Source organism: Monodelphis domestica, chromosome 5 (genome assembly GCF_027887165.1).
Source record: "Monodelphis domestica isolate mMonDom1 chromosome 5, mMonDom1.pri, whole genome shotgun sequence".
Classification (NCBI taxonomy): domain Eukaryota; kingdom Metazoa; phylum Chordata; class Mammalia; order Didelphimorphia; family Didelphidae; genus Monodelphis; species Monodelphis domestica.
Window position 1 is genome coordinate 101,655,751 of NC_077231.1, and position 16,449 is coordinate 101,672,199.

At 45.9% G+C, this 16,449-nt stretch overlaps 1 protein-coding gene across 10 annotated transcripts in view; it reads right to left on the bottom strand.

Moving 5' to 3' along the window:
- Positions 1–12,067: 12,067 nt before the first annotated feature.
- Positions 12,068–16,449, bottom strand: part of CSNK1E (casein kinase 1 epsilon) — a 73,806-nt gene continuing 69,424 nt past the window's right edge. For 7 of the 10 annotated variants that reach the window (XM_056798935.1, XM_056798944.1, XM_056798940.1 and 4 more), the window contains 2 exons: positions 14,302–14,367; positions 12,068–13,738 (listed from right to left, as the gene is read on the bottom strand). In XM_056798935.1, coding sequence (XP_056654913.1) covers positions 14,351–14,367 — 17 coding nt within the window. In that variant the 3' untranslated portion in view covers positions 12,068–13,738; positions 14,302–14,350. The remainder of the gene's footprint in view (positions 13,739–14,301; positions 14,368–16,449) is intronic. The other 3 variants (XM_056798943.1, XM_056798941.1, XM_056798937.1) reach the window with 1 other exon arrangement.

Below are 16,449 nucleotides of genomic sequence, written 5' to 3' on the forward strand. Positions count from 1 at the left end.
GTCATCCAGGCAGAAGCTGTTTTATGTCATTCCTGGGGAGGAGTGATTTTCCACTCATGGATAAAGGTCATTGACCTTCATGGCCCAACATACATGTGAATAGAGTGCTGGGCCTATAGTCAAGAAGATTTAAGTTCAAATCCTGCCTCAGATACTTACCTGCTGTGTGACCCTGGACGAGTCACACTACTCTCTCAGCCTCAGTTTCCTCCCCTGTAAAATTAGGGGTTGACTTCCAGCTCTAGAATCTTGTGATTCATGACCTCTTGTGGAATCCAAGTCAGGCAGCAGTAAAACAGCCATTTAGGGTTCTATTAATAGCAGCTGTGAATCCTAGAAGTTTTATAACCTCTATGAGTGTTAATTTTAGCACTAACCACTGCCCTGCCACCCCTAAGAGAGCTGTTGTCTCTGTCTGAATTGTAAAACACTGTGTCCATGAGAGAAGTATTAGTGGGATGAGTATTTGTGGACCTTTACAATTTTTTTTAACCCTCACCTTCCATCTTAGAATCAATATTGTGTATAGGTTCTGAGAAGAGTGGTAAAGGCTAGGCCATGGGGGTCAAGTGACTTGCCCAGGGTCACCAGCTAGAAAGTATCTGAGTCAGATTTGAACCCAGGACCTCCCATCTCTAGGTCTGGCTCTCCATCCACTGAGTCACCTAGCTGCCCCCTAGATCTTTAGTATCAGAGGGACAGAATTGCCATTTCCCTTCTGAGTCCCAGGAGATGGGAATAGTTGCTGGCTTCCCTCCCCTATCCTGGAGAAATCTGCCTGTTTGGGTTCAGCTGCCCTCCGAGGAAGGTAGGTGACAGAAGGGTGAATGTAGAGAGTCTAAATGGGTTTGTTTGTCTTTTGGAAGCCCCAAAAGGATGCTGACTGATGAGGAAGACAGCTTCGGTGTCCACCTGTCACCCATCTCTCCAAGAAGTCTCACCCCCTAAAGCATCTCAGCAGGCAGGCTGAGCCAGGCTGAGGGTAACTGACAGGCCTTAAACCCCTCCATGAGTGAAGAGATCTCTCTCCCCAAATGAAGACTTCCTCTGGCAGAATGGCCACAGGCTGTCAAAGCAGGCCCGGTGCGGAGCTTAGGGCTTGGTCAGACACCAAACAAGTCAAGGGCATCCACTGCGTCCCGAGCCACCTTCAGTGGTCCTGACTTTTGGATTGCCACCGGATTTGGATACCTGGAAGAGGGGTGAAGGCTGATTAAAATCCATGTGACTTGCCAGGCAAGGACCCCCATGATGTCACTGGTCCTCTGGAAATAAGGGCTAACCAACACTATCCCTACACCAGAGGATGGAGGAGAAAAGATGAGTTCACCTTCTGCTCTCCAGAAGCAGAAAACAGGGACTTGGTGAAATTAGGTAAAAGGGAAGTAGACCCAGCTCCCATTGAAAGGTTTCCTTAGACGTCTAGGTGGAGATAGCCCTCAGTAAGGAGAAAGAAGGCACTCGGCTTCCCCTCTGCTCAGATGTGTCCTATCCTGTAAAGGAAACAGTAAAGGCACTCGGTGCTGCTGCCTTTGAAGCATCCCAGAGGTCAACACTTCCAGGATCTACATGGATGGGCAGATCAGGTTCAGATGGGGAAGAAGTGCCCAAGTGTCCCTGAGCCCTTCACGACAGACACATCACGGGGAAATGTCAAAGGAGCTGCAGGGCTCGGCTAGTAAGGGTCAGAAGAATAAGAATTCAGCTAGTCATAAGCTCTAGAACTCGAAGGCGCCTCTGAGGTCATCTCCCCCAAGAGCCTCCTTTTTCAGAGGAGAAGACCATGGATTAGAGGGGTCCAGGGAATGCGCAAGGACACAGAGCAAGTCTAGAACCCAGTCGGGGCCCTTTTCTGGATGGTTTCCTAGAAAGAGACTTTCTGTTTTCCCCCCCCTCTGATGCCCATAATGGGGCACACACACAGGGAAGACTCACGAGCCCCCACTCCCAGCATCCTCCTCCCCTCATGTCTGCTACGACTTCCTCCATCCCTATCACATATTACTGAACATCACTGACATCAGCAGCCCCACCACCCATTTTAGCACCTCCTCCCCATTGGTCCAGAGGTTTTATGGAACCCCTACAGTGGATAGGCCATTGGAATTCACAGCAGGCCCCTTCGAGGTTACAGAGATGGAGGCTTCCTCTGAGCTCTCATTTCGCGGAGGAGATTCGTAGCTCTTGAAGGCTATACCAAGAGCAACACATGCCACCGAGCCAACAATCTTCGAAGCGGCCCCTTGGGGGAGGGCTGTTTGGGCTGTCAAGGCTGCCACTCCTAGGAGTCCATTAGGAGAGGTGTCTGGGCCGTGGGGAACTTGCTTCCGTGACTCAGAAAGGTCAAGGAGTTATAGAGAAGCAGTTCCTACTTGAGCAGAGTGTTTGCTTCACCCAAGGAGCTCCAGCCCAAGTTAGGAGTCCTAATTGTTGATAGCCCTACATGAGGGATGCCGGGTGCTCGTCTTCTCAGTCTGGGAGGTGGAGGAAGCACCCTGTCACTGGATGCAGAGGAGCAAACAGGGAAGTTGTTCACAGGGACAGCCACAGCTTCCGAAAACAAAGAAGTGGGTCCATAAGTCCTTGTGGGCCCCGGACCATAATCCTGGACTTGGAAATCATCTCGTTCACCCTTTGAGATGTCCTGTGAGGAAAAGGCGGCTAAAAGAGGCACAGGCCTTGGCCCAGTCCCCATGGGCCTGTGGAATGAGGATTCAAAGCCAGGCCCTCCTGGTCAGAACTTCAGAGAGTTGGGAGGGGGCTCAGCGGCTGCCCAGGCTACCAAAGGCCACCTAACCAGTGCTGGATGGCACCATCCCTTTGAGACAGCCCATTCCCTTCCAGAGAAGCTCCAAGCCTTTGGAAGTTCATCCTGGAATTTGCCCTAAATGGGTCTCTTTGCAGGCCACTGGGCCTAGTTCTGCCCTCTGTGAAGTCGGCTCTGAGGTCCCCAGCCTCCGGCCTTCTCTCTTCCAGGCCAAACTTCTCCAACATCACCCTGACTCTACTGGGTCACAGCAGCTTAGAGCTGAGGAGGACCTTGGAGAATGGCTAGGCCAACCCCAACAATGCCTCTGTGCTAAGCACTTTACAACAATTATCCCCTTTGATCCTCACAAAAAGCCTTGGAGAGTCAGGATCCTCAGGCTAGGGCTGAGGAATTGGAGGCAGGCAGAGTTTAAGTGACTTGTCCAGGGTCACACAGCTAGTAAGGATTTTAATTCAGGTCCTCTTGGGCCCAGGTACATGTGCCCCCCTCGGGGAGAGAGTGGAATAACGTGTCTGAATAGAGGATACTTACTGGCCCTATTCTAAATGAATTTCTTTAATAATCTTTTCCTTGATTTAAAATTTATGGATGCCCATTCTTGTTTTGCATCTGTCCATTCTAGGTATATATCTCTCCTGCTCAATCTACCCAATGAGCCTTACCTTGGAACAAAGGAGAACAAAAAAATAAATTAATTGAAATTAAAAATTAAAATTAAAATTAAAAAACAAACAAAAAAGCAAAAGAGAACAGTTAAGTCAAATCAATCAATATACACAGTTTTGTCTACAATGTCAGGTGCCCATCATTCCTTAACCTTTCCCAGGAGAGGAAGGGGATGCACTTCCTCATCCCTTCTCCAGGACCAAGACGGGCCATTCCAATTCCTAGGATTCATGGTAGGGCTCTTTTCCTCCATGCAACTATAGTCCTGAGCCCCTGAGTATAAATTGGGCATCTGCTCCTTACCCTCCATGTGACCCTGGGCCAGTCACTAGCTGGGTCCCACTTGGTTTTCTCATATGTAAAATGGATAACTCAAAGGCTTTCTGTGAGGATTGAATGAGGCAATATATGCAAAGCATTCTGTAAGCCTTTCAGCCCAATACAAATATTAGCAATTGTGTTTATTTCATTCTGCGACCGTTTAGATAGTCTTCTCATATTTCTTTAGAACTCCATTAGAATGTAAGCTCTTTGAGAGCCTGGACATTCCTGTCTTAGAACCCCCAACATCTAGTAGGTACCTATAGGTATATCATTATTCAGGCATGTACAACTCTTAGGCACCCCATTTGGAGTTTTCTTGGCAAAAATAGCAGACTGGGGGCAGCTGGGTAGCTCAGTGGATTGAGAGCCAGGCCTAGAAATGGGAAGTCCTTAGGTTCAAATCTGGCCTCAGACACTCCTTAGCTGAGTGACCCTGGGCAAGTCACTTGACCCCCATTGCTTAGCCCTTAACACTCTTCTGCCTTGGAACCAGCACACAATACTGATTCTAAGACAGAAGGTAGGGGTTTAAAAAAAAATAGCAGAGTGGGTTGCCATTTCCTTCCATTTATTTTGCATACAAGGAAAATGAGTCAAGCAGGGTAAAGGGACTTGCCCACCGCTACAGTTACTAATTGTCTGAGGCTGGATTTGAACTCAGGTCTTCCTAACTCCAGGAACAGCTTTCTATCCACTGAGCCATCCAATTGCCTCTCTCTAGGCATATAGCCAGTGTTTAATTAAATATGTGTAGACCAATTGAATTCTTCCTATTTGTTTTCTTCTCTTGGTGCAATAAAGCCTTCCATCACATTCATGCCCCACAATTTGCTCAGCCATTCTCCAAGGGATCTATTCCTACTTTGCTAACATAAGTTTTTCTAGGAATAAGTAGGTGCAAAATGGAACTTCCCTCTTTTGGATCTTCTTGGGGTATATGGCCAGCAGGGAGCTCTCTGGGCCCAATGCCAGCTCCTTGAGGGCAAGGACAACGTTTTTGCTTTTCTCCGTATCCTTGGCACTTGCCAGAGTGCCTGGCACATAGTGAGTGATTACTGACATTTGGGGGGCATAGCTCCAAACTTGGCTCTATCTTTCATAGACAGGTTTAGGTCTTTGGGTGTCAACAAATGGCCACCCAGGTCTTTAATTGCATCCCTAAGAAATAGATAAGACATGGCCACCATGATCTCTGTGTTCTTGGAAAGCTGCCTCCCTTCTCAGGGCCTTTGATTTTCATCTACAAACACCAGGAAGATACCCAGAGGTTCTGAAGGTGCTTCCCAGCTCCTCTAGGCTCGAGGTGCTTTGTTCAGTGCTGGGCACACAAAGATAAAAAAGCACCCAGGAGTCCCTGCCCCAAAGCACCAACTTTCATACAAATTAGAACCTCACAAGTACAAAGAAAAGGCCCAAAGAGATAGGAGAGATTCAAGGAAGGAGAGGTCCCCTGCCAGGTAGGAACTGGAGGAAATCAAGGAAGGCTTCAGGAAGAAGCCTTAAATCAGCCTTCGGAAGGATCGCAGCAGGAATACGGAGGGGGCACACACATTAGGGAAAGCCTTGGGAATGGGAGAGGATGGGAGATGAGCTCAGAAAAGTGGGTTGGCACCGGACTGTGGTAAGCCTTGAATGCCATGAGAAATCTGGACTTAATTTAATAAATAGTCAAGAGTCATTAAATGACAGAATCATAGATGGGTATAGAGCTAAAAGGGATATTAAAGTCATTATTTTACAGATGTAGAAACTGAAGCTAGTTGGTTAAGTGAGGTCAATGAAAGAAAGCTTGGTGTAGTAGAGAAGACAGGAGTTCAAATCCCACCTCAGACATTAGCTGTGGGGCCCTGGGTCAAACATTTAACCTCTATGTGACTCAGTTTCTTCATCTATGAAATGAAGGGGTTGGTCTTGATGGCCTCTAAGATCCTTTCTAGTTCTAAATCAATGACGTTATAAGTAGTTAAATGACCTAATCACAAAGGTGGCAGCAGGACCTTTGACTCCCAAGCCAATGGGCCAAGCCAACTCTTAGGGGTTTGAGTGAGTGCCAAGATCAGAACTGTACATTCGAAAGGCATGATCTGGTGGCATTTACAGTACGGTTTGGAGAGGGGAGAGCCTGGAGCCACAGAGGCCTTTTGGTGGCTCTCTTCTGGAAAGCTGGTGAGAGATGGAAACATGGGCTTGGAGATCATCTCTGTGCCAGTGATCACTGAATCTGCCAGAAAGGAAGAGGCCATGAAGAGAGAGAAGTCTAGACAGAGATGAGGAGAGCTGTGGATTATCTTGGAATTCCCAGCACGGAGCACTGTGCCTGGCACATAGAAGGCCTTTAATAAATGAATGAATGCTATCACCTTGGGCATTGGGGATGGCACTGATCTCTTTTAGGAGGAAGATGGGCCTGTGAAAAAAGAGCTATAAAGCCAAGGATTCTGGGTCTCAAAACGCAGCATAAATGCCCTGAGCTCACAGACATGACCCAAAATGCACCAGCTCAGCTTTCCCTCCTTCCAGGCAGTAGGCTGAGCAGCAGATGAACAAGGTTAGTCTTTGTGTCCAAAGGGATGGTGTGTTCCTGGTCTTTAATTCCTTTATTAAAGTTTCACTGACTCATTCCCTTTTAGACACTACAGTCATCTCCCAAGAATTCTCCCCTAACACAGAGCTCTTTGCGAAACACTTTATCTAAGTTAACTTATTTGATCCTTACAACAACCCTGGGAGAGAAATGCTATTATTATCTGCCTTTTACAGATGAGGAAACCAAGTCTGTGAAAGATTAAGTGACTGGAGCAGAGTCACACAACCTGTAAGTGGATGATCATTAGATCTCTACTCTGGTAAGAGACAGCAGAAGAGGAAGAAGGAAGGAAGGAAGGAAGGAAGGAAGGAAGGAAGGAAGGAAGGAAGGAAGGAAGGAAGGAAGGAAGGAAGGAAGGAAGGAAGGAAGGAAGGAAGGAAGGGAGGGAGGGAGGGAGGGAGGGAGGGAGGGAGGAAGGGAAGAAGGAAGGGAGGAAGGAAGGGAGGAAGGAAGGAAGGGAAGAAGGAAGGAAGGAAGGAAGGGAGAAAGGAAGGAAGGTAGGAAGGAAGGAAGGAAGGAAGGAAGGAAGGAAGGAAGGAAGGAAGGAAGGAAGGGAAGAAGGAAGGAAGGAAGGAAGGAAGGAAGGAAGGAAGGAAGGAAGGAAGGAAGGAAGGAAGGAAGGAAGGAAGGAAGGAAAGAAGGAAGGAAGGAAGGAAGGAAGGGAGGGAGGGAGGGAGGGAGGGAGGGAGGGAGGGAGGGAGGAGGAAACAGAATGAAAATTGGAGAGATAAACCAAGGACTGATTCTTCAATACTGGAAGGATTCTCCAGAAGTTACCTCTGAATGGCAGGCTCCCCAATGCATTTAAAAAGATGACAAAGGGTGGCTAGGTGGCTTAGTGGATAGAGAGCCAGGCCTGGTTACAGGAGGTCCTGGGTTCAAGTTTTACTTCAGGCCCTTCCTACCTATGTTACATAGGCCTGTGATCCCCATTGCCTAGTCCTTACCACTCTTCTGCCTTGGAACTGATACACAGTATTGATTCTAAGACAAAAGGTAAAGATTTAAAAAAAAAAGATGATAAAATGTGCCTAATAGGTGCCTTTCCAGGAACATGCCTGTACCTTATTCCCAGCCCCCTGTTCCCTTCTACTCTGTTAGCCAGATGACCTCATGCCCAGCCTGGACCTCAACCTCTGAGAACATGAGTCACAGGACTGCAGAGCTGGAAGGAAGCTCAGAGGTCATCTTGCCTGACTGGGACCTGAGCAGAATTCCCTTCTCCAGCATGAATCAGGGCAGGCAGGGGAAGAAGTCAGGGCTGAGTTATGGTGACAGCAAATTCCTGGGATTAAACCAGGCAGGGATGGGCTGAGTGGTCTTAAGCAAATCACTTCCCCAATCTGAGACCTAGTTTCCTTGTCTTTAAAAATGTGGAGGAAAGACGTGTCAGGCTCAGATTGGGGTCAGTACTTTAGCGTTTCTCACTGGTGAATTCCAAGCCTGTTGGAGGCATCAACCCTGTTTGCAGAGGGAGAAACTGAGCCCTAAGTGACTTGAGTACATAGCATTAGAATCACAAGCCTTAGAGCCTGAAGGGCCCTTGGAGATCTTCTGGTGACTCAGGAGTCCTTAACTTTGGAAACCCTGCTCAAAATCAGCTGGGCTGCCTATAGTCATTCCTTAGGAAGAACTCAATTTCAGTGAGTACAAATAAAGACGCCATTTCTTTTCTCCATCCAATTCAAACTTTGTGAAATCTCTCCACAACCCATGGGCCCTGGCTAATTTAGTCCAATTCCTCTACTTTACAGAAATAGTTTGGCAGAAAGAAGAACTGGTTCCCCTACCTCTAGGAATTGATAGGGCTAGAGCTTTAAAGTAAACATATCCAATAAGTAGGCATCTAGGCTGTGCCCCAAATCTTTCAGTGATGGGCAAACTCCCTCCCTTCCTTCCAAAGCAGCCCATTCCACGAGGGGACAATCCTGAATTGGCCTCTTTGCAAATCAGTCAACCAAGTGTTTCAACACCTGTTATGTGCCAGACACTGAGGATACAAATACAACCCATTCCTAAGGAGCAATCCCTGTTCTTTTTGTTTTATTTTTTATTTTTAAGAAGCAAACCATTTATTTACATAGATAAACTTGTAGGAAAACAATACTCAATAAAAAAAATAACTTTTCCTCCTTTTCTAAAACTGCAGGAACCTGGAATTTTTTTCCTCTGAATTAAAAAAAAAGTGACTATTTTAAGACCCAGCTCTTTGGTTTCACTATGTTTATTTATTACAAAAGTAGCAATCCCTGTTCTAATGGGCAATTAACACATGTACAGAAGACTCTAAAGAATAGAGGGGGCAGTGAGGTGGCTCAGTGGATTGAGAGTCAGGTTTAGAGATGGGGGTTTTAGGTTCAAATCTTAATTCAGACATACTTCCTGAAGCTGGGTGACCCTGGGAAAGTCACTTAACCCCCATTTCCTAGTCCACAGCTCTCTTTTGCCTTGGAACCAAGGTCTGATTCCAAGACAGAAGGTTAATTTTAAAAGAGAAGAAATAGAAATGAATACAAAGTGGTTGCTATAAGGTACTTTGGAGGGAGGGCATCAGCAAAGATTTCTTACAGGTTGTGGTCCTTCCTTGATCTGGGTCTTGAAGAAAGAGACAGATTCTATAAGAGAGGCATAAGGAAGGAGTGCATTCTAGGCATGAAGACCAGAGAAGAAATGATGTGTGTGAGGAACAGACACTGCATCAAAGAGTGGAGGAGGGAGAATAATGTCCAATGAGGCTGGGAAAATGGGCTGGAGCCAGGTCAGGAAGGTATTTAAACCTAAACAAAGGGGTGTTTTTTTGTTTTTTTTTTGTTTTTATTCTGGAGGTGAATAACAACTTGTTAGTTGATTAACTTTGGCAATTATACATAGGATGAGTTAGAGCAGGTGGAGGCTGGGTTGGGGTACCTAGTAGGCTTGTTACAGGAATCTAGGCAAGAATTGATGAGGACCCGAACTAAGGTAGTGGCTGCCTAGGCTTCATAGAGGTAGGGGAACGAGGTTGGGTGTGAGAGATATTAAAAAGGTAAAAATGGCAACATTTCAACCTCTGATTGGATGAAAATGAGAAACAGAGGACAAGGCTGAGGTTAATGACAAATCTGAGAGAATGAAAGGATGATGGTGGTCCTTTGACAGAAATAGGGAAATTAGGAAAAAGGGAAAGTTTGGGGGGGAAGAGAATAAATTCAGTTTTAAATGAATGAGTTTAAGATGTCTACGAGGCATCTGGGTGGAAGCATGTAATAGATATGGGATGAGAAAGCCTGGACCTGGATATATAAATTTGGGAGTTATCTGTAAGGAGGTCATAATGGAACCCATTAAGGTTGATGAGTTTATGAAGAGAAAAAGAGAACACGGAGAGAAAAGATTGACCAGGATAGAGTCCTAGGAAGGGAGCCATAGTTAGGGGATGTGTTAAAGATGGTGAACCAGCCATAGAGATTGAGAAGGCAGAATAATTGGGAGAGAGGAGAGTCATAAAATCCTAGAAAGAAGAGAAAATCCAGGAGAAGAGCGTGGTCAAAGGCTGCTGGATTTGACAAGTAAGAGAGGACTGGTCATTTCCGAGAGTACTTTCATTTGACCAGATGGTAACTAATATCCATAGATCCCAGTTTTGGCATCAAAGGCCAAGAACAAATCCAGTTTCATGATAAGTAGCACAACCTCCCTCAGCCTTTTCTTTTCTCGGCTCCACACCTCTTCGATCATTCTTTTAGTTGGTCCTCTGCCTCGGGAAGTAGGCAGGTTTAAGGCCCCATTTTCTCCTGGATGCCATGCAGCTTCCTAATGACCTGCCTAAACTGTCCTGCCTAGAACTAAACATCATATTCAAGAATTGATCTGGCCAGCTTTAGTAGAGGATAAAGGGGCCTCCTGATTTTTCTAAGTTGTGCCTCCATTGTGGGCTTGTGAAGATGGGATTGGCTCTCCTCTTGCCTATTTTTAAATTTAATCAACCAAAGCTAGAATACTCCTCCTTGACACTAGGTGGGGGAATTTGAAAGTCACTTAGAGCTCTACTCTCAACTCTATCAGTCAGAAATTTGTGAATCTTTTGATAAGAGTTTACACCCTCATAGGATGAGGTGGAACCTACAAACACTGCCTGCAAATTTAAAGATGGCAACCGGTCCCTGTAAAGTGGAGAAAGTGACAGGAAGTGATATAAAAAGAGCACTATAATGAAAATGACCAAATAAAATAATGTTTAAAAATTAAAAAAAAAAAAAGAGCACTATAAAAGGTGATGAACTTATTGTGCAAGAGACCTTTGTCCTGAATTTTTGGGTTGAAGGAGCTTGGACTGGGACTGCTACTTTTGGACTGCTTCTGGTAAGACTGCTCCTGGATCTTCTACCTTTGGATCTTCTCCTGGTGAGTGAAAAGCTGGCCTTCCTTTCCTGGCTTCTGGAGAGATTAACTCTGGAGAAGTCCCCCCTTCTTGGAGGAGGCCACAAGGGTTGAACTCTTGCTTAATTCAACACCAAGTCCTCCTGCTGAGGGGTTAATGAACCCCATGTGGGTTGAGCCAAGACTGGAGCAACATTTAGTGATAAGCTAGACTTCTCACTCTACCCTTTTTTACATTTCTCTACTATTACTCTTTCCACCTTCTTGTAAATAAAACTAAAAGTCATTTTGGTTTGAGCTATAATATTTTTAAATTGGCTACCACAGTATTATCTTTAAATTCTCATATACTTAGTCCAACCACAAACATTTAATTCCCTTTGCAATGGAAACCACAGGAATACAGAGAATGGAGAATACTACGGGGTGGCCTAATCGGGAAAGACCTTTTGGAGGAGGCAGGCAGTTGAGTGGGCCTTGAAAGGAAGGTCCTGTGGCATACATAGTAGAGCTGATGAGTACCCTCACAGTCTTGTTCATACTCCTAATTCAAGGGCAGCTGGGTGGCTCAGTGGATTGAGAGCCAGGCCTGGAGAGAAGAGGTTCTGGGTTCAAATGTGACCTCAGATACTTTCTAGCTGGGTGATCTTGGGCAAATCACTTAACCCCTTTTACCTGGCCCTTACCACTCTTCTGCCTTAGAACCAATACACAGTACTGATTCTAAGACAGATAGTAAGGATTAGGGAGGAAAAAAGAGAAAAAATAATAATAGCTGGTTTATAAGCCATCAATAACCTTAATGCAGAGGAAATAGTAATAATAACAATTAATAATATCAGTCACTTCCTTACAAAAACTGTTATGGGGAGTGCATGGATGATCATTGCTCTTTTATAGATAAGGAAATTGAGAGCGAGGGAGTTTAAGGGACTTGTCTAAGGTCATTTAGCTAAGTAAATGGTGAATTCTAGATTCAAACTTAGATCTGTTGAATGAGTCTATTGTACTTTCCACAGTGGAAAGATGACTCTATATAGATAATCCCAAAAAAAGGCAGTGTGGTTCAGGAGGATGGGTCTGGAATCAGAACGCCCCAGTTCAAATCACGTCCTACCAATTTTCTCCTAGAGGCAATATGGAAAGACTCAAGCTTTCTGAGAATGGGACAGGTAGTCAGTTGTGTGAGAAATGGGCCTCAGTTTTCTCATCTGTAAAATAGGCAGATCCAACTGGCAAGTCTTAAAGGCTCCTTTCCAGCTGGTGTTTCTTTGTGTTCTCAGCCCTCTGTCCTTTGGACCTGAATCTTCTTTCTAACCCCATGAGCAGCAAGGTAAGAAAAGTCAGGGAAGTGAGCCAAATCACTTGATTATTTTCTACTTTATTACTCCAAATTAACGACCACAATAAAGCTCCAAAAAGTCCAATATTTACACAGGAAAAAAGTACAAAATTCCCCCCAAAGTTCTTCAGTATTTTTTTTCCGTTTTTTTAAATTACAAAGTAATAAAAAGATTTACTCTTTAGTTAAAAAAAAGAAAAAAAAGACAGAGAAAGAGGGGTAAATAAATTAGGAAAAACAGCCCAAAACAAAAGCAAAAACCAAACAAGAACAAAAAACTTATGTTAAATAGAAAGCATTAAAAATAAAAATCAAAGTCCCCACAGGCATCTCATTCTCTCATGGATCCCATAGGGGCTGTGGTGGCCCCAGCTCTGGGGTAACAGGGCAGCGGAAGGTCACAGAGGGAAGGTTGATGCCCCCAGTGGATGACTGGAAACCCAAGAGCCAATTTCTTCCCATTTGTCCATGGTAGTAATCGTTCCCAAGGATTTCTTTTCTCCAACAAGGATGGTGGGAGTGGGGGTGTTCCCCTCCGCTGCAGGACAGGATCCGAGGAGGGCTTGGGGCTTATCTCCTCCTTTCCTGGGCAGCCCAGGAGAGAGGCCTTCTGGGCATCAAAACTGGGATAGCCAAACTGAAGAGTGAAGGAGTTGGGGGGAGAAGGGGCCTGCTGTCCCACAGCATCCTGCAGGGACCCTCCCAGGCCCTTAACGCTCATCCTGGAGAATACACAAACCCAATAGACACACACAGACAGGCACGCTCTCGGACATACCCACAGCCACACCATCCATCACTGCCCCCCACCCCCACCCCCCTACCCCAGCTTCTGGGAAATCCTCTTGAGGCTCCAGGATCACAGCCGCCTTCCCTTCCCTGCCAGGCTCCAGGGGGCAGGGAGGGAAAGAGGGGGGGCCCAGGCCTCCAACTCAGCCCGGGCCAACCCCTGCATCAGTGCTAAGGAGAGAATGGCAAGGGGATGCCATGGAAGCATCCAGTGACTTGAGCCCGGTGGCCTCACGAGTGACCCTTGAAAGCTGGCATCTTCTGTGGCTTTGAGGCCTGTCGAACCAAGAAACCCAAGCCCCCATGGACAGAGTCAGGGCCTCAAGGGTGTCATGAGTTTACTTTCACAGAACAACATGAAATCCAGACAGCTTCTGTCCATCCACGCCTTCCTTTTCCTCTTCATCCAGAGGTTGGCTCCTTGAACACGGAGGAGGTTGGGATCAACATTGACACAGAGAACAGGAGTGTGTGGTGGGAAGGCAGAGGGGTTCTGACCCCTGGAGACTCCCAAGCCTGGGCTCACAGGAGGAGGAGAGAGCCCCACCACCACCACCACTGTGCAGGGGGATGGGGCAGGCATAAAGAGGGGCTTGGCAAGGCTCCAGGAGGGGTGAGTGGTGGCGTTCCCAAAAGGGCCCCTCAGTGGGGTCTAGAGGGCAGAAGGCAGACTGGGGAAGAAGGCAGACACCAGGGCCAGAGATCGGTGCAGTGGGAGCTTCGTGTCTCTTCTCCATTGGCAAAAAAGAAAAAAAAGGAAGAAGAAAGGAAAGAAAGAAAGAAAAATCCCAGACAGCAACAAAAATCTATTGTCTGCTTTGTGGGATTTTTTTTCCATTTTCTTTTTGTTCTTTTTTTAAGTGTTTTTAAATTTTTTTAAAAGAAAAATAGAGTGAAGACACTAGAAGGGGGACAAAGAAAGAGAAAGAATTAGGACTGACCTCTCTCCTGTATCCCAGTCACTCCCTACTTCCCTTTGCACATGTCCTATTCTACCCTGAGAAACCATATCTCCTTGAGGGTAGGGCACAGAACCCAAGAAAAGGTTCACATTAGGCTTCCAACACTTCCTAGCTGTGTGCCCCTAGGCAAGTCAGTGTACCCTGGCTCTACGCAGAGGAGGGGCTTAATATATCTTTACTGAATCAAATTTATCAGCAGGATCAGAAATCCTGCCCTTCTAAGAGCCAAAGTCCCCAAGGAAGGGAATAGGGTGGTCCATCTTTCCCCGAGCCTTCTCTTTATGTCCCTGGTACCCAGCCCAGAACAGGTGCTTACTACATGTTGGATGACTCTCTCTAGAGTTCATCTGCCTCCCTTTTCTCCCCCTCCATCTTCCAAAGGGAGGATGCCCAGATGGAGGCTGGGATACCCTACTGCTGCCCTTGGACAGATCCTAAAGCTGGGGAGATGGGCAGGGGTGAGGTCCAGGGGATTTGGTCACCCAACAAGAAGGTGACTTACCTAAGCAAACACTGGTCCGGTGGCGTCTTCCCCTCACTTCCCGAGGTGATCAAATGGCACGCTTGTCTAGAGGAGAAGAAGGGGATCCAGATTATACAGGATTATGGACAGAGCTAGAATGCATCTTGGAGGCTGTCTAGTTCAAACACCTTATTTTACATATGAGGAAATGGAGGCACCAGAGAGGAGGCAGAGTCCATTTGTAAAAGAGGAAACTGCAGCTCCCTTCAATGCAGAAGTCTCTGAGGCAGGATATGAACCCAGGTCTCCTCTGACTGTCCACCAGGACACACAGCCTCTCTAGCCTATAAGCTTAGGGAAGGCAGGGGCCATGTTTCCTGCCTTGGAGCTTCATCAAAGGACTTCATCAAAGCTTGGGGGCATAGTAAGTCCTGGCAGCCTCTAGCATTTCCTTGCTAGGTGATGATGGGAAATTTGCTACACCCTCTCTAAAGCTTCGGTTTCTTTATCTGAAAAATGAGGATAAAAGAAGCACTAATCTTGAAGGACTGATGTGAAGACTTGATGAGTCAAAGTATGGATGGCAGCTGTTGGGATTTTGGTGCACATAATGGGAGAATTAAAAGAATAAATCCATTTTAATTCAAAATCCTAAAGATAGCTGAGGGTGGGACAAAGGATGGAACCCAGTGGTCTGGACACCTGGCCCAGGGTTCTGTTCAGGTTGGCCAGCAGCTACAAACTTCCTTAAAAATGGCCTTGAGGTGGGCAGCTAGTGGAGTAAGAGCCAGGCCTGGGAATGGGAGGTCCTAGGTTCAAATCTGGCCTCAGATACTTCCTAGCTGGGTGACCCTGGGCAAGTCACTTAGCCCCCATGGCCTAGCCCTTACCACTCTTCTGCCTTCGTCCAATCTACAGGATTGATTCTCAGATGGAAGTTAAAGAAATGGCCTTGGGCTGGGGGGAAGAGTGGGTCAGAGATGTCTCTTCTCACCCCATTTCACACCTGAGGTCAGGCAGGAACTCTACACCTGGAATGAATGAATCTACTCCCTCCTTTCTTCCTTCTCTCTCTCAGGTAACAAATAACTTCATAAGCACCAAGCCCCACAGCCTTTTTAGCTCCCTCTTCATCCATCTGGGCCATTCTGCAGTACCTAACAGATGACAACTCTGTATTCCTTGACACTCTCTCTTCCCTAAAAGAGTCACCTTCTCTTGGTTCTCCTGCTACCTGCTTGACCTTCCTTTCCTTTCCTTTTTTTTTTAATTTTTAAATTTTTATTTAGAATATTTTTCCTTGGTTACAAGATTCATAATTCCCCCTCCCCCCACTCTCTCCTTCTCCCTCCCAAAGCTAACAAGCGGTTCCACTGGATTATACATGTATCATTGTTCAAAACCTATTTCCATGTTATTCATATTTGCAGTAGAGCAATCCTTTAACATTAACACCCTAATCACATCCCTACTGCACTACATGATCAAGCATATATGTTTCTAATGCATTTCTGCTCCCACAGTTCTTCCTCTGGATGTGGAGAGCATCTTTCTCCTAAATTCCTCTGAATTGTCCTGGCCCATTACATTTAATTGTACCACAGTATATCAGTCTCTGTGTACAATGTTTTCCTGGTTCTTTCACTCTGCATCACTTCCTGGAGGTTGTTCCAGTCTCCATGGAATTCCTCCAGTTTATTATTCCTTTGAGCACAATAGTATTCCATCACCAACAGATACCACAATTTGTTCAGCCATTCCCCAATTGAAGGGCATCCCCTCATTTTCCAATGTTTTGCCACCACAAAGAGTGCAGCTATGAATATTCTTGTACAAGTCTTTTTCCTTATTATCTTTTTGGGGTACAAACCCAGCAGCGGTGTGGCTAGATCAAAGGGCAGACAGTCTTTTATTGCCCTTTGGGCATAGTTCCAAATTTCCCTCCAGAATGGCTGGACCAATTTACAACATACAAGCAGTGTATCAGAGTCCCAATTTTTCTCCAACATTTATCACTTTCCTTTGCTGTCATATTGGACAATCTGCTAGGTGTGAGGTGGTACCTCAGAATTGTTTTAATTTGCATTTCTCTAATCAAGAGGGATTTAGAACACTTTTTCATGTGCTTATTGATAATTTTGATTTCATCATGTGAAAATGGCCTATTCATGTCCCTTGACCATTTGT